The sequence below is a fragment of the Gymnoscopelus microlampas genome (genome assembly GCF_963454915.1).
Source record: "Gymnoscopelus microlampas genome assembly, chromosome: 2".
In the NCBI taxonomy this organism is placed as follows: domain Eukaryota; kingdom Metazoa; phylum Chordata; class Actinopteri; order Myctophiformes; family Myctophidae; genus Gymnoscopelus; species Gymnoscopelus microlampas.
Window position 1 is genome coordinate 46,096,675 of NC_139939.1, and position 24,948 is coordinate 46,121,622.

General features: G+C 40.8%; 2 protein-coding genes across 2 annotated transcripts; both read right to left on the reverse strand.

Annotated features, from left to right (window-relative positions):
* Positions 1 to 1,338: 1,338 nt before the first annotated feature.
* Positions 1,339 to 16,581, reverse strand: srp68 (signal recognition particle 68). The gene is made up of 16 exons (XM_084081069.1): positions 16,466 to 16,581; positions 15,575 to 15,641; positions 13,784 to 13,897; positions 12,964 to 13,159; positions 12,495 to 12,577; positions 11,801 to 11,910; positions 11,176 to 11,255; positions 10,559 to 10,699; positions 7,769 to 7,867; positions 5,314 to 5,378; positions 4,954 to 5,107; positions 4,415 to 4,509; positions 3,824 to 3,953; positions 3,226 to 3,301; positions 3,065 to 3,117; positions 1,339 to 2,900 (listed from the first exon to the last, which is right to left on the reverse strand). Exons 1-16 carry the CDS (start codon positions 16,542 to 16,544, stop codon positions 2,673 to 2,675), a joined length of 1,770 nt encoding a protein of 589 aa, XP_083937195.1. The 5' UTR covers positions 16,545 to 16,581; the 3' UTR covers positions 1,339 to 2,672.
* A 685-nt stretch (positions 16,582 to 17,266) lies between these two features.
* On the reverse strand, positions 17,267 to 24,383 carry polg2 (polymerase (DNA directed), gamma 2, accessory subunit). The gene is made up of 9 exons (XM_084047340.1): positions 23,957 to 24,383; positions 23,376 to 23,686; positions 22,840 to 22,945; positions 22,172 to 22,277; positions 20,854 to 21,039; positions 20,287 to 20,427; positions 19,277 to 19,357; positions 19,034 to 19,134; positions 17,267 to 18,667 (listed from the first exon to the last, which is right to left on the reverse strand). Exons 1-9 carry the CDS (start codon positions 24,130 to 24,132, stop codon positions 18,505 to 18,507), a joined length of 1,371 nt encoding a protein of 456 aa, XP_083903466.1. The 5' UTR covers positions 24,133 to 24,383; the 3' UTR covers positions 17,267 to 18,504.
* Between the last annotated feature and the right edge of the window lie 565 nt (positions 24,384 to 24,948).

Consider the following 24,948-nt stretch of genomic DNA (forward strand, 5'->3'; position numbering starts at 1 on the left):
CAACAATGGGACATCATGGCGAGGAATGTGGCTGGGCAGCTTTTACTGCAACACAGAGGAGAGGAGAAAAGAGAGGTTGCATTTTTTGATAGACTCAGTGAGTCATAGTGTTTTTAGGTGCGTCCATTTACGTATGTGGTGTGGAGATTTGATGAAAACTCAAATAACCCCAAACAAAACAATACAAAAGGAGTTTTAGCATGTTCAGCCCTCAAGATAGAATAGTCTTTGATCATTTCATGGTCTTGAATAAAGCCTGCAGTTTGCATTGAGCCCATTGATGTCTTTAATTAGAAAGATAATATGCAGCTGCTGTGTAAAGATATTGTACTGTAGTTTTTTTTCTTTTTTTTTACTTCAAATTCCACACAACCCGCATTTTATTTCAGAAAAGAATGAGTGGTTATAGTCAATCAAGAAATATAAGGCAAAATATAGTCTATCGCCAATGAATATATGAACGAATATACGTGTACAGACAGTGTGAATATGAGAATGAATATGTACGGTTTCAACAGTATCTAGGTAATAGTACTGTACAGTCTATCAATCTGCAACATGACAGTGTGCATTCCTTCAACAGATTACAGTACTGTGGTACTCATACACAGTACCTGTTCTGCCTGTCCCATCTTCATCTTCTTCATGCAGGTCAGAAACCAATCCGAAATATATCCATAGATTCCAGACACACCACATTAATACATTTACAAGGGTGGAATGCACATTGATGGTCTGGAGTGAAAAGGAATGTGCACAGAGAACAGTGATGACAAGGTACTGATAACCAAAATACCATGAATAGTAGAGACACATGTAATATACATTTTAACACATACTTTGTGTATTACAAATTCCTATAATTCTGTATGTACATGCCTTGAGGTGTAAAGTCTCTTTCACACATGCTCAGTCACACCCTACTGAGGCATCCCATTCAGTTTTTAACCATCCACACCCAAAACAGAGTACAACCACGGACACACACACTTACTTACCTTACAAAAATAGTAATTTTGATCCCAGCATGTTTCTATTCCAATTTGTTGCTACCCATGCAATCAATTTGGCCTCCCACATACACAGGTGAGTTACTGTAGTGTGCCCTGCAAAACTAAATATCTACAGTAAAATCTTCAGTAAGTAATACGAAGTTAAGGATTTTGCCATGTACTGTGCATGTGCATATATATATATATATATATATATATATATATATATATATATATATATATATATATATCAGTATTTCAGTTATAGCCTCAAGTATAAGGCCTTCAAGATGATCACAGCCTTAACCAGTCACTTTCGTGTCAAGAACAAGAATCAAGTCATATATGGCGCAAATATGTTTTTATTTTATTTGGAGGCCTGGAAATCTATCATTGTTCTTGCCATCTCGTCGTCATGTACAGTAGTTTCCAATCGTTTTTTAATTATAACTCATTTCTTGGGCTTCTCGGTTACAGTGCGAAAAAGTATTTGAGCACTTTCTATCTCGTCCCGTTTAACAAAGAGGGTACATTTTCTGAATAAATGAAAACCAATACATTTTGATAAAAATCACAAACAAATGAAGCTTAAATTTAAAGGTTTCATGTGTGAGAGAGAGGATAGAAGAGACATTGAAAACGTCTCACGTGTGTAACCATTAAATAAGGTCAGTTCAAAACAGTTATACATTTTAAAAGAAACAACTGGCTTTGGTATGGGGACGAGTGAAAAGTGGACTTAACGTGTCTTTAGACTTCCAAACCATTAATTTAACACAAATGTATTATAGCAAAAATGAGAACAAAACAGAAAAATAGTGACATTATATAAAGTCTACATGGACAATTGCTAATAACCATATAGCTATTTTCCTTTACTCCTGTGTGACTGTGGAGGGGCTTAGTTTTGTGCACAAAACAAGTTAATCACACTGATTTGATGAACGGTCACAGCCGCAACCATCATGTGACAGCATGGCTTAATCATGCATTTACTCGTCCCCGGTCTTTTAACCAAAGTCTTCGGACACTGAGATGATAGATAAAACTATATAGACCACGGTTTCATAAACTCAAAATGGTCAAAGTCCTCTTGTTGACGTGTATTTGTATGTCTATTATTAAAACAACTAGGTCCCAAAGTGAGAGTAAAATTGTATCGAAGACGTGGACAATGGTTGCAATTCTCTCATATGCAGACATAACACAAAAAAAAAGTAAATGAAGGCGCTTTCAAAACAGAACAAAAAATTAACAGTTATGCCATCCTGGCTTATTTTACTGTAGCAGTAAGGACTGTGAGATTGAGAACAAAAAATCACAAGGCATAAAAACCTCTACGACATGACGGTATATCTTGGCTGCTCAGATGGGAGGAGGGAGCCAGTGTGCCAGCAAACAATGCAACCTTTTGTTATTACTAATGGCGCTAGTTAGATTTGGGTCAGATTGGTATTTGAATTACATTTCTATCATTGATTTAGGCTAAAACATTGGACCCGATCACACAACATTTCCAATCCTCACACATCTTGCACTTGAGGCAGTCCAAAGCGATTGCTAAAACGTATCTCAAGTTACACCAATTAACAACTGACCCAAGCCTGGTCGCATTGTACGAGATATCAAGAGGACTTCATGGGCCCTTCCCGGAGGCCTCTTAAAATCCTGGGGCTCAATTTAGCTGCCAAAGCCGAAGATGCCCTTGATGTAGCCCGTCAGACCGCCCTTGCCCTTCTGCTCCACCTTGTCATCCAGCGGTGGGAATGCCACATGGTTGAGTGCAAGGTCAAAGAACAGGGGCTTACAGGGGATTGGCTGGAAGTCAGGAGGGAAGTGGACTAGATTGGGCTGCTTGCCTACTAAAGTAGGGTCAAGGTTGAAGGTCTCCAAATGGTCACTGAGGGGCTGACGAGATTAAAGGGAAAGGAGAAAACATGAGCCGATACCATCTGGGGTGATCATATTGTTACCCCATTTTAACTAACTGATCTCATACTGCGTGACGTTCTACAAATTAATATTTTTTTTCATAATGAATAATAATTACAAATAAGAAAATAATGTCTTACCTTGTTGTCTTTCACCTGTTGCTGGGATGGAACCTCAGCAGTCTCATCAGTGTCTAAAACAGAAACACATAGTTCACTTAGCATCACACTCAATCTTAATATCAACACACACATAAGCAGTGTGTGTGTTGGTGGGCAGTTTTGGTGTGTAGTGTACCCACCTAAAATGGCAGCAGCCTGAAGTGAATATTTTTCAGCGTTGACATCAGCAATAAGTTCCTGAACATCAGGGAGATCCTGTAGGGGCCAGAGAGACAACAATCAAAAACTGCTTAAGCACCAATGCCTGTTAATTATCCGCAGTATGAGACCCTTTCATCAACTCGTAACAGGCAAATTTTGAACAGTTCACTTGTAATTCCTTTCAATTCTAATTATATGCTCTATTTTCATAGCGTTCATCAATGGATGCTGTGCTTGCCTGCTTTTCACACACACACACACACATACACACACACACAGGGAAAGAAGAAAATGTAGGAGTATAGTAGGTATACGTGTTACATGTAGGTCTCAGGGTTGTATATGCAAACATGCATGTCTGTCTACGTGCGCGCGCGTTTGACAACAGAGTATACGCTTAAAAAGGTGAGACGATTTATAATGCACCCATTTATATTTTGGTGTGTGTTCATGTATTTGCTTCCATGTATGGGAAAGGTCACAAGTAGAGCGACAGCATGCAAGATGATGCTGATGATGTACGTGTGAGTCTGTGTGTAATGTGTGCGTGTGTGTGTGTGTTATTGGGTCATGAACCTTCAGACTGTTGTTGAGGCTCTTGGCCTTGGATTGGACCTCTTTGGCATGCTTCAGCACTCTCTCATACAACACCAGAGCCTCACTCCACTTCTTCACCACCACATAGGACTGGGCTATGAAGAAACACCTGCAAGGACAGGAACGCGCACATTACATCTGTATCACTCACACATACAGTATACTGTACACACACACTCATGTCTTGTTTACTGAAGAACAGATGATCAAGTGAAAGAAGACTACAAAAGGTCTGTGTCGTGTGTAAGTATAGTCTGTGACTCAGGAACTTATGTGTGGAAAAATAATACACGAGTGAAGGGACCATACTCGTGGTATTGCATGTCTAGTCCATTGACCATGAGTTCAGCATGGGGGACAATCTTCCAAAGCATGCAGCATTTTTGCTATTTCTGAGGAAACCATTGGTTTCCATTCATTTCAGTATGGTATACACAGAAATGTCTGTGTTTTAGATCAGTTTAAACCTCATGCTATTTGAATTTTATGCATGCACACTAATGTGTCATTTAAACTGTCCATTGGACAATTAAAATTAACATGTTCACTGTTTTTGTTTACGTGTCTCACCTGTATGCCTTATAGACCAGCATTTTAAGGGCCACCTCCTTCTGAAAGGTGGCGTCTTCCTCCAGTCCCTGCAGGGTGGACAGCTCAGCTAGACTCTGAATGAGAGGCATGGGGTAGGGTGCAGGTAGGGACGGAAGGAAGGGATTGGAGAGTGGAGAGGGTGGAGTGAGGCAGGAAGAGAAAACAGAAAGGTGAAGGGAAGCAGAGCAAGGAGACTGACGGAATGAAGTTGAGATTTATTACACTGTGACAAGGAAGTTACTCAATCAAACAAAGTAGTGTTCCTCGAGCAGAAACAATGTCCCTCCTGCTGTTTAACCCGGAGAACAACCAAAGACTCATCATGTTGGAAGGACAAGATATTGACCAAGGGAGTGAGAGCAAATTCTTCCAACATCTTTATTTAATAACTAAATCAAATGTAGCCAATTCAGTAAACTTTGAATTTGCCATTTGCATTTTTTGTTGTTATTAATATTAATATATATATTTACCCTGACAATTCTACTGTGTCATTTGTGTGTGTTGATGTGTACTACCTGCAGGATGATGTCATACAGGCGGATGAGGTCCTGGGGGCGAGGGGTCCTCTTGTTGTCATCGGCTGGGGGCTCCTTCAGTTTAACCTGCAGGGTGTTGGCCATGCTCTCGTTTCTCTTCACCACAGTACACAGCTTGATGTAGGTCAAGTAGCTGTCGAGGAGAGAGATGTCAGAATAAAAGTCAATGGCTAAGATCTTTAATTTAAACCCTGGCCTATACTGTATACTTGCATCTTAAATAGAGAAGATTTTGCAGAATATTTACCTATTATCACATGCTCAGAATAGTGACGCTAGGGTTCATATGGCTAAAGGCCTGCATGTGTTGGCCGATGTTAACTTAAGTGGTATTTTTACCTGTGCAGGAACTGCAGGTTGGACACCTTGCTATTGTCTGGATCGGTACCCCTCTCACGCTGCTTCTGCAAGACCAAATGGCACACATTTGTTCAAGTTAGTTCAAAGTATTTTCAGCATTTCCAGTTCAATGGCAATGTGAACATCGTGTGAGCAGGCAACTCTCATCTGAAGAAAAAAGGAATGTCCGCACACGATAAACTGCTCTCCCGTCTTTTTTTATTTGAACCAAAAGTGAACAACGTTTCGCCTGTTGTTCACTTTTGGTAGGGACCAGCACCGTGTTTTCTTTTCTTTTGCCTTTTACCCCCTTTTTCTCCCCAATTTAGTCGTTATTGTCTCCACCAGGAGACTTTGTTTTCACTTTCTAAATATGACACACCGATTGGTCAAGCCTCACGTGACACGTGACAATACGGTGAAATACTGTGATCTGATTGGCTAGTGACGCATAGAGGCCTATAAATACATGACGTCACTTTGAAAGTGTCTGCGCCACTTTCAAAGTGAGGTAAGACAGGAACCATCACGAAATGGCTGAGAAATGGTGGATACTGTAACAATTAGATAGGATACATAATTGGACAGATAGGACAGATAGGACACTTATATAGACAGGAGGGATATGACACTTACACAGACAGGAGGGATAGGACACTTACAGTATACAGACAGGACGGATAGGACACTTATACAGACAGGACGGATAGGACACTTATACAGACAGGATGGATAGGACACTTATACAGACAGGACGGATAGAACACTTACACAGACAGGACAGATAGGACACTTACATAGACAGGACGGATAGGACACTTATACAGACAGGAGGGATAGGACACTTACACAGACAGGACGGATAGGACACTTACACAGACAGGACGGATAGGACACTTACATAGACAGGACGGATAGCGGCCTATAAATACATGTGTCACTTTGAAAGAGTCATAAGCCAGATTCCAATACCGAAAATCTCGGCCACTCGCTCACTCCCACTCGGTCACTCCGACTTTGAACCGGAAGTAGTCGCGGTCCAATTGTTCATGTGCGTCTTGGAGGAGGCGAGTGAAGTCGAGTGGAGCAGGCGAGGAGGCTCTCCACTTCCGCATTGAGCGAGTGTACATCAAGTGTATCCTCGACCACTCTCAACAGCTCCTCCACGGCAGACTTCCGCATCACGTGTACACTTATTTTTGTTTTTTTTCCCCTTCTCCCGTGACGTATACATGGTCCTCCTCCTCCACATGTGCCGAAAACACCGGCCGCATCTACACTTCACATTTTTGTACTGGGGTTCTGGGGACTGTACGAGCAATAAGAGGGACAGGTCAGGATTAAATCAGTAACTGTAAGTTTGCTCATCCTGGCGCTTCATTCACTATTTCAGGAATAAATGGCTTTGCACAATAATGTAACTATAAAGATAACGATGTGGCCATCCATACACATTGATGAATTGTCTATTCTTATTGTCTTCGCCAGGAGACTTTGTTTTCACTTTCTAAATATGACACACCGATTGGTCAAGCCTCACGTGACACGTGACAATACGGTGAAATACTGTGATCTGATTGGCTAGTGACGTATAGCGGCCTATAAATACATGGCGTCACTTTGAAAGTGTCTGTGCCACTTTCAAAGTGAGGTAAGACAGGAACCATCACGAAATGGCTGAGAAATGGTGGATACTGTAACAATTAGATAGGATACATAATTGGACAGATAGGACACTTACATAGACAGGAGGGATATGACACTTACACAGACAGGACGGATAGGACACTTACAGTATACAGACAGGACGGATAGGACACTTATACAGACAGGACGGATAGGACACTTATACAGACAGGACGGATAGGACACTTATACAGACAGGACGGATAGGACACTTATACAGACAGGACGGATAGGACACTTACATAGACAGGACGGATAGAACATTCCCAGAAGTAGAACATTCCCAACATTCCCAACACAAGTCTGCTGGCGGAGACTTGTGCTCCGAGGAGCACTTTTTCTAGTTCAAATTAATTCCCCCCCCACACACATTTCTGTGTTGCCACTGCTGTTGTATCCTACTGACTCACCTGCCAGTGAGGAGTCCCCACCAGGAGGACGTAGAGCCTCCGTCCTAATCCCCCCGCCCAACACTCCTTGCTGACTGGTGCCGTCCCAGCCAGGATTACGTACAGTGACAATTATCACCCTCACCGCCCGGCTTCCCACCCCTGAACACGGGCCAATTGTGTTCCCGTAGAAGCTCGATAAAGCCGGATGCACTACGGTGGATTTGAACCCACGACCTCTGCGGTGGTGGGCAGGAACTTTACCACTGCGCCACCCGAGCGCCTCCAGCACCGTGTTGTGGGGATGTGCATATCCTACCTTTTTTAAGGCAACTCTCATCACCCATTAACCTCAATGTCAACCAACTTATTTCTCTTACCGCCTCTGCCTTGAGCTCCTCTCTCACAGTCTGGATGGTGTCTCTGCACTCGGCCAACAGGGTCTCGTACAGGTGCTCTTTGGTCTCTTCATTTGTTGCCTGTGTATTACAATGTATCCAAAAGATGCCGTTACTAACTGCAACAACAGAATTAATCTGGCATATAATACATGCCGAATACATCCAACATCGATTTTTGCCACAATGGCCACCAACCTTTGGAACGGCTTGCCAGAGGAGGTGAGATTGGCAGGGAGTGTAAACATTTTTCTTTTAAAGAAAAACAACAAAACACATGTTTTTGGAGTGGCTTTTATCTAGTGTGTTTATTTCGTCTCATTGTATTATTAGTTTTGTGTATTTATTCATTTTCTATTTCATGATTTGCCTAATTGCCTTGTTGAATCCAACATCCAATAAACATTTTCTCCCCTTTTAAATGAGACCCTTGAGGAGCATCAATTTGACAAATACTTTCACTCGGTGGTTGGAGATCTGTCAACACAGGGACTAGCACATAAGTTGGAATGTGACCGTGGCTGAGAGAAGGGGAGACATAAATATGTAGCTGAGCAAGTTGCTGATCCAAATCATGTACATTGCACCATGACTGTCTCTAGAGTTACCGCAGCATGTGTGAATGAATGAGACGATTGTTCTTTACATCATCCTCTCACTCCTCTATTCTGTCTTCTGTCCATGAGAAAATAGAGAGGGCCTGTGCTGCCCTGCTGAAAACCAAATTGGGTCTATTGGAGTCCAATGTGGCAAAAAAAAGAACATTTTAATATGAAGACAGTATGAAAATTATGAGCCGATAAGAGTTTGAACAAAGTGGCACTTTCTTGTTGGTTTTGCTACTAATTTGTTGCAAATGATTCATTTGTGCAGCCTTTGTTTACAAGCGGGGCAAAAATACCTTTACATTAGGCAATCACAATGTGCTGAATGGGATGAGGAATGCGACGAGAAGATTCCACACTGTATAGTAATTAGTAATAGTTAAGTTATGAGGCTACCTAATCCACCCAGGGCAGGGGCTTGGCATTACATAATTAACCACAAACTCTTTCAGACACCCCCTCTACGCCCTGATGACTGGGCCAACCAGTCAAACATCTTTTGAAGTATGAAGGGAGGAAAGGGTGGTTAACATGATGGGGAGGAGTAGAAAGTGCCTTTAGCAGACCCAGCCTACAGTCTTATAAGGATTTCCCAGTGTAAATTCCCAGTTAAGTGTTTGACAGTTAAGGTACAGTAGATGATCCATCATGTATACAGTAACTGTTGATTCTCTACTCTCTACTCAACTAAATTGAACATCACTGATCTTTGTTGTCTTGCCTGTCTGCAAGTAGATTTTCATATCGCACTGAAATTAACTGAATTCAACGGTTTCCTCGAAAATCAAACAAACCACAGACTGCTTTGAAAAATGGTTGGCAGTAATGTCAAGTATACTGTGAGTTATAGTCAATGGGCTAAACATGACAGCTTTAATATAGTTTTGTATGGAGATCTTGAGTTCTCAAAATGTAGACATCTTAAAGATCTGCTCATGGGTTCACAGGCAATATTCAATTTGCAATATGGGGAGAACAATTAGATAGTGTATGACTGGCGCAAAAAGAACAGCATTTATTTATAAAGTCCATCACAAATGCCACTGGCAGGTGAATTGCCTGAAAAGCTACACATAAGCATCACAAAAGCCCATCCAAAACTGAAGAGCATTTAGTAATGATGATGCTAATCTGTCCACAGAGACCTTCTGGGTGTAGTCCCTTGTGCACTGAAATGAACAGAATGCAGTCCGGCGGTGAGAGGGGCCACATGCCAGAGACCTGAGTAGATATGGGTGTGACAGGAGTGTACTTAACACTAGTGAGCCTTCAGGCACCAGTGGGATCAGCGGTACTGAGAGAGTAGGGAGCTATTAGTTGATTGTCAATGATAGGTGAAAAGTCAGGAGAATGCCACCTAGTGGAAGTGCTTAGCACAATGTGAACCCAACAAGAGGTGGACAAAATTCAGTTGGTGAAGTCCACCTACTGGCTGATTGGCAATCATGCCGCATCTTTATGGCATGGCTCCGCACAAGTCTTAAGGTCCTTACATACCGGCGAATATAGCGAATATACGCAAAATTCGGACTCGTTCCGAATAATTAAAAGACGCTTTTTCGCTTTATGTACGGAGCCATTGACTTTATAAGGTTTTAAAAAAAACGCATTATTCGCACGAAAAAATCGCCCCGGTGTGTAAGGACCTTTAGCCGTTAGGAGTGAATCTATTCGTCTGTGTTCAGAGCTGATCTTGTAAACCGCTGGATCGATCAGTACCAATTTCTTGTGCACACTGCCAGAAGCCCACAGAAGTACCTACATTATTATTTTTTCTCATGTTTTATCTGTTTAATTTAAATGTTATAATAGAAGTCAATGGGGCGCTGATCAAGGCTGAAACCTTGCCCAAATTTGGAGAAATAGATGCGTCATAATTAGATGACTGATGTCACACGTCCAATGATCCACGCCGTTCTCATTTGGATCCCAAGATTCATTTATTTTATAAAATACAACCTCTAATCTCTTGCCAGCAAGCACTGATGCCACAAGCAGAGATATGGTCACAAATCACGGTTACCACACATTACATTAAAAAACACAAAATGGGAAAAATACGTTTCAGTTGAAGTTTGAACAAAAGATTTGTGTGTTAACAATTACAAGTGTAGGAAAACCAAATAACATCCCTTAACAAAACCATGGACCTGACAACAAGACTGACCTGAGCAATGGCAGCCTCATTGTCTGCTAGACCCAGGAGGAAAATGCGGGCCTTGTCAACCTTTACAGGCACCGAGCGATCTCGCCATTCTACCTCACTCATGGTGGCCGCCTGCTTGGCTCTCGTCTGGGTAATTAGAGCCTAGAAAGAAATTACATATTGTCAATATGCATATGTGCAATGTCTTGTTGAGTGTACCTGTAGATCTGCAATTTTCACCAAATGTGCACCTATTCTCACAGAAAGTTTGCCTACTAATAGGGACACTAGGGTTCATGTGGTTAAACTTAATGTAACCATAACAACAATAATAAACTGTAGCAGGTTTTTTTTTGTTTAGTGTTTTTCCTCAATTGTGAAAATATAAATAAAATGTAAACAGACTCCTTTTATTTGGTAAGGGACACTGGTATAGGCATAATAATGCCCCAATATTGGAAAATATGGACAGGATATAGTCCTCAGCAACACGAAGAGCACTGCCCCCCGCCATGTCTGTATTTTCCAATATCAGGACACGTCGTTGGTGTGGATTATCTTTTACATATTGACAGGTAGTAGGTGTGGATTATCGTTTACATATTGCCAGGTAGTAGTAGGTTAACAGCCTATCGCACCTCTAGTTTCTCAGCCATAAAGTCTCCTCCTCCCCCAGTCAGTCTCATTTGCATCAGCTCATTGATAGCATTCTGGTCACCTGCAAACAGACAAAAAAAGCAGCAGGTGAAGGATTTTTTGTGATGTCAGTAAATCCATCATGTCATGATGGATTGTGCATTTTTTAGCAAAGTGATTGAGTGCTTTTTAGGGCTGTCAAGATTAAATTTAAGTTGACGATTAATTGTCACACAAATAATTGCGATTAACGATTTCATTGTGTCTTTGGCATTGAAACATACTGTATGAATAACATTTTTATTTCTGTTTGGTTTTTAGGTTCATAATCACAAATTGCACAGGGCAGATATGACAAATAACTTAAATATAGAAAGAAATTATTGATTATTATTTAATAATTTTATACGTGTAAAAATGGCATAAATAGCTGATATGTAATACCAACGGATCACAAAGTGACACGTTGTAAGCTTGTAGATCTATTTCAGCTTTTTTTTTTCAACAATTTTGAAAATCTTTCAACATGGAAACGATTACGCAAAAATAATTGTGATTATTTCAAATAATTGCGATTAGGTGATTATGTAATAATTGTGACAGGCCTAGTGCTTCCGTGTTGCTCACCAATGTTGTATGCACAGTAGCGAATGTTGGGCGAGATTTCCTCCACACGCTGATGATACAGCACTGCCAGCTCCTCAGTGAAAGCACTAGCAAGCTTCTCATAAATTGTCCTGATGAACATTACACACACACACAAGTAAATGGAGGTGTTCACAGTTTACAAAGATGACAAATAAACAATATAACATGACAGCCATATCTGGCAAAGACCACAATTTCCATAATATTTTAAAGGCAATTATCAATACTGAATAAAAAACGATTGGAAACAAAATGGGAAGTTTTGATCCATTTTGATCCGTCATCCATTCTAAAATATAGATACATTGATGACAAAAATAAACACTGCAAAGAGTTTAATACTGCCACAGTCATAATATTTCATGACTGACTGCTGTAGAGCATTGGTTCTCGAAGTGGGGTCCTTGGCGGGGTACCAGGGGGTCCCCAGCTAAATAAGTTAATATAGCATCACAATCATTTTAACCACTTTAAATCTTATTTTATACTTTGGCTATTTTTTTTAAATCGTTACAAATCCTAACATTTGTAACGCAAATTTGTAATGCTTCTGGGAGTCCCTGGAACAAAATATTTTGAGATAGGGTTCTGCGGGCAAATAGATATAATTGTGGGGGTCCTTGACATGAAAAAAGTTTGAGAGCCACTGCTGTAGAGGACTGTCAAAACTCACTTGCACTTGTTGAAGGCCTCCATGGCAGGCTTCCACTGCTGCAGCTCAAATTCCACCATGCCAGTCAGGTAGGCAGCGTAGGCCTGAAGCAAACAGCGTTAATCTGTGATTAGAGGTCCTCTGACTATCATATTTGCATGCAACATGGGAGTCTCGAGCAAAATGATGGGCAACTCTCACATAATGCACATTGACAAATGTTCCCTTTTGGGGGTCCCTAGCACAAACTCTGTCTGTGACCAACTTAACTACACAACCCAAAAGCGCTACCAAAGTTAAATGATGCTTTAAAGCTTGTAGATCAGCCAAAAGAAACCTAAAATGACACGGATGCGTTCCCGGTCTTAATGGGTTAATATTTCAGGGCACAAAAATTATCTACCATCAATTCATCAAGAAATTGTCCCTACTTTACAAGTTTTATCAGGCTCATCATCGTGTAAGAACCCTGGCCCTTCCTCCAATTTACCTGTGCCTCCAGCTTGGTCCTGGCATCCACACGGGGACTCTCACAGAGCTTTTCCAGCCTCTCGCCGTGTTTGGCAGCCTTGCGCAAACGCGCCAGTAAGTGGAAGCGCTTACGAGGTTCCGTGTTGGCTTCCTGCTTCAGCTGCATGGCATAGCTCCATGCCCGCTCTGCCTCCATTAGAACAAGTAATAGGTACCTAAGTAGTAAGCAGGAATATGAATGGGATGGGTCACACAACTCGTCGAGTTGTGTTGAACATGTTTACTAGCAGTGGTGGAAAAAGTACTCACATTTCTAACTCAAGTAAAAGTATCAATACTGCAATGTAGAAATACTCTGTTACAAGTAAAAGTCCGGAATTAAAAATGTACTTGAGTAAAATATTTTTTATCAAAATAATACTTAAGGTACAAAAGTAAAAGTACTCATTATGCAGAATGTCCCATTTCACAAGTTTCCAAATGTATACAAATCTTTTGAAAATAGCCTATCTACAAGCTCACAATGCGTTGCATCGCGACGCATTGTGAGCTTGCAGATCGGCTATTTTCAAGTGGCCGAAATGTATATAGGGCTGAAGTGGTTAATGTATGTTTTGTAATAATAATCTACATTTACAAAGCAACTAAAGTTTTCAAATAATTGTAGTGGAGTAAAATTACAATATTTGCCTCTGAGATGTAGTGGAGTAGAAGTAATTGATAATTGGAAATACTTTAGAAAAGTAATAGTACCTCAAAATTGTATTCAAGTACAGTACTTGAGTAAATGTACTTTACACCACTGTTTACAAGCAGTACTGCCAGCATCCATTCCTCACCTGCTGTCAGAAAGCATCTCAACAGTGATTTTCTTCCCAGTGAACTTGTGTCTGTTGCCCATTTTGAAGCCCATGGTTTTGCGCAGGCGGCGTAGTCTGCGGGAACAGTATCCTCTGGAATAGTAACAGAGAATCATTGCATTTTTTAAATCAAACATTCTTTTATTTCCCCAAAATGTACTATATGAACTTTAAAGCTGCAATCCATAAATAACAAGTGTGTTAAAACAATTTAACTATTAACTAACATAACTGTGGTGGTTTTAGTTTGTTTCCCTGCTCTTCTATTGAGCAATGCATATCCTTTGGTCGGACCACTGCAGGTTGTATTGCATGAAGCTCAAAAGTGCAATATACCCTCTGCCCAAACTTTGTGTACTAGCTCAGCAGTAGAAATATTGACACTCGCGTGGGGGACCCAGGTTCAAATCTCGGGTAGTACATAAAAAGGTTACAGATTGAAGTTATTAAATGTTAAAATGATCAACAGTTATGTTCTATACCAAAGTGCTTTCTCTTGTAACATTTTATTTGCCGCTGCTTTTGCAGCATCACTCACCAGGTTACTCATTTAATTAAAAAGAATTAAAGAAAAAAACAAAAAACTCTTAAAGAAAGCAAGATGTACAGCAATGGGGACACTGTTTTTAATCACAATAACCACAATTTGAAAGGGACTTCTTTTATGCAATCAGTCTGTTAGACCCCAAGTGGAAACAACTGATAAAATGCCAAAAGTAAAGTGATTATGGTCTTTGATCACCCCAAGTTTAGAGTATTAGTTGATTATAATTCAGTCTGCCTTAACATAAGGCAATGTGTTTGAGACTGTTTGCAACAGTAGAAGTAATAAAGACAGTAGAAGGAAAACCCAATTTATCCTGGGATTACAAAAAAGTTAACTAAATGATGGTTCTAAAAGGCAGGGCTAGCCGCAAGCAACTCTTAGATGCTTTTATATCTGGCATCTAGAGTTGCAATACCAACCCTTGACAGCCCATACATCCAAACAGAAAAGTGCGATCTGATTGTATTAAACAAGTTTAAACTCACCAACATTGCAGCTGTACGGAAAGCTTGGATTATCCTCTTTGTATTTGCCCAATCTTTCTCATAAAAATCTACCGTAGACATGTTATGAGCTAATTTCTGTCAATAAATTCTATGCAGGTGATTCATATAAGTGTTGGAGTTTGGAAGAGCTCGTTTTGAATAAGGCAACATCCTGCTGCCTCCAGCATTTTGTGCAATTTCAAAACAGATGGTATTACGCAGGACCATTGAGTTATTTCCAACGAGCGCTTCCAAACTCAAACACTTCGAAAAATGATCACCTGCATGGAAGATATTGACAGAAGGTAACTCATAACATGTCTATGGTGGATGTTTATGAAAGAAAAACTTGGCACATACAAAGAGGATAATCCAAGCTTTCCGTACAACAGCAATGTTGGTAAGTTTAGCGTTGTTTAATACAATCAGATCTGACTTTTCTGTTTGGATGCAAGGACTGTCAAGGGTTGGTATTGCAACTCTAGATATAAAACATAGCATCTAAGAGTTGCTTAGATGCAGGGCGACATTTGTACAACACTAACCCACTATGTTGTGCACCATATGCCAACGTGATCGCTCAAAGCAGATTCTTGAGGCTGAAACTAAGAATTTTGGTCTTCTGCATATGAAGCGCAAATAGTTGACCTAATTAAAGACACAATTTAATATAATTGATGATGATGATGCTTTGCCTGAATAACGTTGTCTTGTCACATATTTGGTGGTTTTGCTCACCTGTATCTCTGGTAGTCGCCATGCCTGAGACCATGTTGCTGCTGTGAGTCCTTGATTATCTGCAGAACTGCAATTCACTGTTTAGGAAAAGCCTTTAACACAACATGCATAACGTAGCACACATATCTGTAACCAAGCTTGAGTTTGTGGACGATTCCTATAGTGTGTATAGTTTCAATGCACAGATTATAGATTTTTGGGGATATTCTACTGTTAGACCTCAGGTTATGACTGTTGAGTAGGACCCCAATGGAAACAAGCCATAGACTTTGTTTCTTGGGTTTAAAATCCTCTTGACAGACCTTATTGAACTGTACTTTCCTATGCTTTTTTTTTTGCAAACTGCTGATAAAGTATTCAATCAAAGACTGATGATATGTTCTTTGGTTTACCTGTGATCCTAGATTACTATTCCAATGCATTTGATGTATTACCTGGTGTTTTCCATGCTTTACTGTCGCTCTGGATTAAGAGCGTCTGCTAAATGCCTAAATGGTAAATATGGACACTGTCCACCAGCCATCATTAACGGTAATGTGACTAATGCCAGAAAGGAGACTTGTTGTCATCAACAACAACAACACCAAATTTGACAGACTTATATGTAGCTATACATTAGGTATCCACATTCTTAGTTGACCAGCTACTATGAATGACGAGCTATGTAAGGGATACTACTCCATTCATAACGTTAGATACTCAAAGAGCAACACATGCTACAGTCAGCTACAGCGACTGACACGTCGCGTTGTTAGCCATCAGCCTCCTCTCTGGCTATAGCTTAGCTTATGTTATGAGCTACCGTTGAGCCACAATGGGACATAAATAATGATACTATATGCTAAACGACTCAGCTACTCTATGAGATTACAACATGTGTTCAAAGGATACTTTCCAGTCCAAGACCTTCATTCTCTTTGTTTTCGTCCAATGTGGCCAGTTTAGCCTCGTTCTGCTTGTCTGCGGCCATTCTTCTAAGAGCCAGTCAGCTGCACTGATGACCCGGAAGTACAGTGCGTAGAGATGAGAAGATGTGCTTTCGAGGTCCTTCTAATCACGGGAACAGAAACAGACGCCTACAGCGCTCCCTGTTGGCTACGTGTTTTCTCTGGGGTCAGGGGTCTTCAACGTTTTCAGGCCAGGGACCCCCTAGCTGAGAGAGAGATGAAGCAGGGACCTCTATAATGTTGTTTCAGATTTTTTTTTAAAACGCCTCGCTGCGAGGCGCTGTGAGCTTGTAGATCTGCTATTTTTGGCTAAAGTTCTCCTCAGAAAAGGGATGCTAGGGTTGAACTGGTTAATGTAAAAAAATAAATAAATCATCACACAAAGATTTGGTGGACCCCCTGTAGTAACTCTGAGGACCCCCTAGGGGTCCCGGACCCCCTGTTGAAGACCCCTGCTCTAAAGTCACAATTGTTCATTTGGATGATGTACTGACTGTAGCTATGTAAAACTATGATCCCATTACAATCACGTTACTGTTGAAGTAAAAGGTAATGGAAGGCCACTGAATACAGTCATCATCATTTATAATCATCAGATGTTATCATTATTGACGTAGCTGCATTGTCTGTTTCTTTTAATTGATCAAATTCACATTCAAATTCAGACAAAAAAACAACAACAAGTATTTTCATAAAACATTTAAATATTTCTCTAAATAAACTTCCACACTTGTAAAGTATCTCCTTCACCTTACATCTTTTCTTTAACAGTTATTTGTTTACAGCTAGTGATCAGTTTCATCTGGAAATGTCTTCCTAGGCACATTTAAGGCACAATATAACTTGTCAGAAAGTAATTAAAACATTTAAAAGTGAAAAGGGGACACACTTTAATGGAAAGTTTACACTTTGAAGAAAAAGTGAATGTTCGCACACGATAGGCTGCTCTCCCGTCTTTTTTATTATTTGAACCAAAAGTGAACGTTTTCGCCCATGAGGGGCTTCATTACTTGATTATTTGTGGGTCCAGCACCGTGTTTAAGGAAACTGTGGGGATGTGCATTTCCTACCCTCTTTTCATAAGTTTATACTTTGAGGCATGAGAGAAATACCAAACAAGACATTTTTACATACCTTTTACGTTCCATCCCTACTATCCACAATAACACTATTGCGTTGTGTTACAATTTACGGATCTATAATCCGTGTTCAGTGATGGCCTGCGTTCACACCATGGACACTTTAGTCAAAGCCAGTTAGTCGGGCCAACCGGCCATCCTTTCAAAAACATTGACATTGGTTCCTACTACAGTGCTCCCCACCTCCCCCGATGACAACTGCTGTGACAATATTTGTCGTGTGCATTTTTCTTGTAGGGGGCATTTTAAATGGCCACAGACGTCCACTGACAAATACATGTACATCTGTAATGACTGAATGTCTGGTCACAATATGTCCACTTCTTCAACTATGCTTCACTAAAATCAAATTTATGGTTTGGTGAAAACGTTTTACCATGACTTGCTTCAACACCCTTTTGAAAATACGTCATTTAGAGGTGCTCGGGTGGCGCAGTGGTTAAGTGCCTGCCCACCACAGCGGAGGTTATGCTTTCGAATCCACTGTGGTGCATCCGGCTTGGTCGAGCTTCTATATGAGCACAATTGGCCCGTGGCCCCGGGGAGGGAAGCCAGGCGGGGAGGGTGATAATTGTCACTGCAGGTCCTCCTACAGGATGGGGCGGCGCCTGTCAGCAGGGAGTGTTGCGCGGGAGGAGTAGGACGAAGGCTCTATGTCCTCCCAGTGGGGGCTCCTCACTGGCAGGTGAGTCAGTAGGACACAACAGCAGTGACAACACACAAATGTGTGTGGGGAGGAATCAATTGGCATAACGACTAAATTGGGGAGAAGAAGGGGTAAAAAGCACCAAAACATACAGAAATATGTAATTTGCCACTTAGCACCTTTAGAAAAAAATCCAATTCAGATGTCAGCAGCAGATATGTATCTGGTGAGAAAGTTCTTGACCTCAGATATGTGCATAGTCTCCTTGATAGTGGTGTCTCTGCTGCGGACCTGCAGCAGGCCACTTTCCAGTGTATTTTCACCTATCAGCATGGAGAAGAGAACCCCCATCTCATCATACCTGAAAAGACACACACACACGCACACACACAAAATTAGCAGAATGCTACTCCGTATACGTTTTCTCTCTAATCACTAACATTTTGGAATCAAAGAAGGAGCCAAACGTGCATTTAAGACAAGAAAGTAACAAATGTATGTGAATGGGGAGAGAGGGTCATCAGTTCTTTTTAGTAATTTAGCCTGGCATCAACTGAATTCCCCCACAGGGCTCAATAAAGGTCAATCTATGTACACATTATTTAAAAAAAGTCTTTATAATTGCTAATAACCATATTATTTTCTTGAGCTGGGGCAATAGGTTGCTTTACGGTGGGCACAATAAAAATATATTTTTTAATCAATTTTAATCTTTGTGGCGTTTTACCTGGTGTTCAGCTGCTCCATTGATGTTGGCATTGTTTCTAGATACCCAGGCCAAACAGAGATCCCAGCCTCCAGGAACTCCAATCGCAAGACATCACTAATCTACAAAATAATCATTGCATCATGAGTAATGACCAATAAAATAAAATAATCAGGTTTGGTTGAATCGTGCCAATTGTATTACACCTGAGTGCTGTTTTCAGTTGAATTAATCCATCAATCTATCTATCTCCCACTTTCTTACCTGTCTGAGCTCCACAGTTGCTCCCTTGCCCATGTCCAAAGCTACCTTGACTGGAGCCAAAACTGGATGCAACTTCAGAACCTGAAACCAAAACTGAAGTGAGAAAAAAACATATCCTAAAACTAGAAAATGTGCTCAGCAGAGCACTGACCTGACCGCCATGGTGACAGTTTGTCTGTAATGTGTCTTTTTTGACCACTATAACTTCATGTTAGGCCTAGTGAACGGCACCTTAAGAACGCTGAACACATGGGGCACTCGGGTGGTGCAGTGGTAAATTACCTGCCTACCAACGCGTAGTCTAGAGGTTCGAGTCCACCAGCATGCATCCGTCTTTGCTAATGTTCTAAACATCATGTTCACCAACTACTACACAAGCTATCTGTACTGTATATATGAATATATCTTTTGATTTGATGTTTGACCCGTTTCTATTTTTTCTTTTCTCTCCTGCTTTTACTCTACCTCTATCCTCTCTCTTCTCACTAAAAGAGTGTGACCAGATAATCAGTTCTCCCTGGGTCCAAGATTAAAAAATAAATCAAAGTATAGTGGTGTTACACTTGAAACCCACCAGGCGCACAAGCATAAGTACACGTGCATGTGACGCCCCCCAAGATTACGTTTTTACACACACACTCTCATTGAAACGCATTGACCACACATCCTGCTTTGGCCAGGTTTGGCGAGAACAGTCGAACGCCCAATAAAGCACAACGCTGGGTTCCCAGCGTTAATCGGTTTTCAAAAGTTAGATAACATTTCTCAATGCAACAGTAGGGAGACCACCTCTCTTCCATACAGTACACATTTCTAATATAACATTTTATTCATTCAAATAATTCACAGATTGTAGTTTTAAATAAGATGAAATTATGACACATTTTGTGTCAGGCCATAGTGTAAGCTAATTAAATTGTTGTCAACAGCAAAATGATTATAGATATAAAATATACGTATATGTGTTAATAATTACACTGTAAAAGGTTCCAGTTTAAACTGATAGTCACCTTTCTCTGGTGTTGTTTCTGCTTGCTATCTGCTTTCTTCAGCTGCTGAAGTGAATTGTCCAAGTAGGCCATTAATCCACGGTCCATGTTCCCAGTTACAGAAACAACATGCGGAACCACAAACTTCCGCCCGTCCCGACACTAAAACATAATAAGAATGACACGTGTGTTCCTCAAGTCCAACAATGCAATCAAAATCACATTCAAAATTAAACAGCTGTGACATAAGACATTGAATAGCAGACTTTTATTAAAAGGTAAAATGCGTTTCGTGTTCATTTGCTTACAAACCAAAACATCATCAATCATCAAGTGTGGTCATTGCCACACGTTGAGCTATAAAAGCGTATTTATCATAATGTGAATATGAGAGTATCCATAGTGCCATAGTGGAAAAAGGGTTATACAGTAAAACAAAATTCCAGATAGACCAAATAGCTTAAACACTATAATTTAAATCCCATTTTTAGCATTCTTGCTCTTAAGTCACAGAATTCCATTTTCTACCACGTCTAAAGTCCTTGTGGAGTTCAGAAATGTGGTAGAAGCTCAGTTTAGCACCCTGACCTGTAGCTTGGTGCGGATGTCCCCGTGTGTCTGCAGCAGCTCAGTGTCTCCTCGGCTCCACAGTGTCTCCAGAGGCTCCTCTCCCCATGGGAAACTATAGACAATCTTAATGCCACGAGATGCCCTCCCTCCCAGTTCATCCTCAGGGATGTCGCTGCAACTGAAGTCCGATGGAGCCACGGCAAACTATAGAGGATAGAAAAGAGTGCATTGGCTTCCCTGATTGGCCAGTTGGCTTCACAGATTGGTGATGCTTCGTGTCACGTTTGTGCTGCTTAGCCACAGTGCCGCTAAGTCCCCGATTGGCCAAACCGACACGTCGGCCTGAAATAACGTATAGCCTTTTTTAGTAGGGAAAAAGGCTATATGTTATTTTAGTCCGGACTTGTCCTTTAATTAATTGCCCGAGCTTTGCATAATGTTTGCGTCAGGCGTCACCAATATATGTGGCAATGTGTGCAATGAAACAGAAGCTGTGGTCATTGGTGAAGTAAGCAAACGAAAGCAGCGGTGCGAAGAAAAACGCAATGTGCGTGGAGCTGACAACGGGTGCAACGAGTACATCAGATCACAGGAGTATTGTACAATGGGTGGGGGTGTGTATTCCCGACTTGCATGGCCCCAAGTAGGCATATAAATATAATTCTATAACATAAAAACAATTAGAGCACTGTGGACCAGATGGGCATTCCATTTAAGAAGTGGACGGTCTTTTCTTCTTTGGTGTGTCTTATCTAATCATATCCAATCATGCGCTGGCCTGTTTGCATGTAGGAAAGCTGTATCAGAAATGTGCTAGAGGCCTCTCAACGTGCGATTCCAATGAGGGGATGATTGGATGTTGCATTCACGATATATGGCTTTTTTTTAAAGAAATAGGCCCTGCCCACAACCTGTGTGTGAGTATCAAAATCCTGTTTCATTGTCACATGACTCACGAGACCATTCATACCTAATTTGGTGGGGGATCTAGTTTCTGCAACAAACAGTGAATTATTATTCTTTCTTTTTTTCATGTTCAAAACACAAAATAACAAAAACATCAAATCAAAATGAATTTTACAGGGGACACATGCCACATATCGTCTCAGTCGGGTGGAAACCTCATATGTCCAAAACTATTATTTTTCAGTATTCAAATAAAAGAATTGCAAAAGTAGTAGATCGACAAGCTCAAAATGCGTCGCTTTGCGCCGGGTTTCGAGCTTGCAGACTTTTATGTGACGCTGTAGTGTGATCAAGTAGGGCGTTAATTTACGAAAAAAACACAAACAGTTAGAACATGGATATTTCTGCCCGACAGCGACGGTACACTCACCTTCCTCCACCACTGCAGCCGCTGTCGTGCCCAGTGGTCCAGCCACTGGGAGGCTGTACGGGGAGAGCAGAACCAAACAAGTGATGTCTGAGTGACTTCTGCTGGGCTGGAAGAGGAAAAAATAAATATTGTTGTTGTCGGGCATAAACCTCTTATCTCCATATTTTAACTTCTTTTTTTTTTGTAAATTAAAGCCCAATTGATCATACTACAGTGTCACACAAAAGCATCAAAAGTAGCAGATCCACAAGCTCGAGACGCGGTGCAAAACACGGCGTGAAACGCACTGCAAAGCGACGTGCTACTTTTGTATTTGAATCCTGAAAAGTAACAGTTTTGGACAGAGACAATATAGATGAGAGAGTATGTCAAGGCACAGCTACCAGTTTCAGCCACCAGGATGTGCTGCTCTCCTACTACTTTGTTATTAACATTTAATGTGATTTACTGTTGTCTATTATTTACATCAGGTCAGTGTTTTACTGACCAATGACCATCCGAGTGATACAAATCATTATGTAGCTTCATGCTATGATTTCCTTGTTTGCATACAAAGAACTGTCTGCAACTTTTACATATTATATATAAAATGAGCAACACAGAGGCAGCAATTACTGGTGTCATTGTCAGCAAAACTGAGCAGATTGTTGAGACAAGAAGACCCTCACCAGCCAAGTTGATCTGAGGACTGAAAACATGAGCCAGTCTCAGCCAGACCAAAGGGGAGCTTCCTCTTCACCAGCTCCAAAGATGGGATATACTGTTCCAAGGCACCTTAGAATAAAAAGACCACAGAAATGACGCACAATGCGTTAAGGCAAAGTGGGGTACGGAGACCCCCGGGGGGTCCTTGAGAGGGGGTCAAAGCAGGGGGTCAAAAGCAAAATGAGTTAACATAGCATCAAAATCAGTTCAAACACTTTAACCCTATACAGTACCTCGGCTATTTAAAAATGGCTCATCTGCAAGCTAACAACAAAAATCTTGTATGGGGGAGGGGGGCACAAAGTATTTTTAGCCAAATAAAGATTAATTTGAGGGTCCTTCATATGAAAAAGTTTTAGAACAGCAGTTAAGGTGTATTGGTGGTAGTCTGTTTCAGCGTTAAAGCATAATTATATTCCTTTATAAATATCACAGCTCAAACCATGGCATAAGAATCTTATCACTTTTAGATGTTTACTTTTAGAATAGAGAACACTACCTTGGAGAAGGCCTGTTCTCAGAGACACAGCGTTTCCAAGAAGTGTCTTTAACCTCTGAATTAGTTGGTCCTTGTTCAAGTCTTGCAGGTTAAACGCTTGGTTCAAAGTCTCCATATTGACAACCTTCAACTGTCCATCCCCATCAATGGATTTCTCCTGTATGGTGTTTATCCCAAACACCTGCACTTCTTTGGACCTCGTCACCGAGTGCCACCACTGATCCAGCATGTTTTTCTTGAGTTCCGTGCCCAGGGGTCCATAGTTGCATCCTGTCCCATGCTGAAGCGAGTGGCCAGGTGGTAGGTAGAACCTGTCATGTAGGCCTGTCACAATTATTACATAATAGTCTAATTGCAATTATTTTTCCATAATCGTTTCAATGTTGATAAATGTATATCTAAGTAATTTGTCATATCTGCCCTGTGAAATTTTTGATTATGAAGCCAAAAGGGCAAACATTTGTTTTTGTATTTATATGTTCCAATGTTCAATGCCAAACACACAATTAAATAATTAATCGCAATTATTTGAGAGTCAATTAATCCTCAACTAAATGTGTAATGGTGACAGACAGCCCTACCTGTCAGCAGTGAGCTGCAGTAATGCTTGGATGTGGTCTTCTGAAGGACCATTTGCAGAGCCTGTTGCTGTACAGCGCCATCTTCTGGGAGTCACAGCCGGTGCTATTCTGCACTGTGGCGTTTTAATGAGGCTCTGGCGCTTTATTAGGCAACGTCTGACAGAGTAAGCGAACATGTTGAGAGGACAAACATACTTTGATGAACCTGACCGCTTCAGAGACAAAAGGCCAGTCGTTTCTTCAGCTTTGCCCCACTGTCTGACGATTAACTCCTCCAAGTTTCCTCCAATTTGTTCAACTTATTTGTGCATCTAAAATATAATTTGCCTTCGCGACCATACAAACAATAATAGTGTCCACTGTCCAGTGATATGCAAATTCCACATCATAGAGTCATTACTAAGAGCTCGCAAAAACATACACTGCATACACATGTAAACACATAATAGAATAAAATTAACCCGGAACCCAAGAAAAATAACCCCGGAACTGAAAAACATGCTTCTTAGGGTTGCTTGCCTTTTACTGCCACCTTCTGGAGTTAGTTAACATACATTATCCAGTTTGTCACTTTCCCCATCATCAGTTCCGAGGCTCTAAGCCAGTATTGGATTTCAACCCATTCCATGACTGCATTAAAAGTAATTTATATATATTGAATTATATACTATATTTAATGAAAACCCCTTTTTTTGCAGTTTTCACATTTTCTTTGACACAGAATCAAATGTATGGTCATGATTCACCAGGAAGCCTGGATGGCTTGGTTCCAGCCTTAAAATAATTAATATAAATATTTTCTGGGAAAGTATTGGACCTTTTATCTGTGGAACCACAACACGTTCGCCACCGCTGTACTTTTACTGTGGATATTTCTTATTTTCATTTCTAAACTGTTTATATGTTCTGCATAGTAGTGTAGGCCTATGTCTGTCTGTCACTATGAATTGAGTACAAGAGGACCCCAATTGAAACAAGCTAGTGGCTTTCTT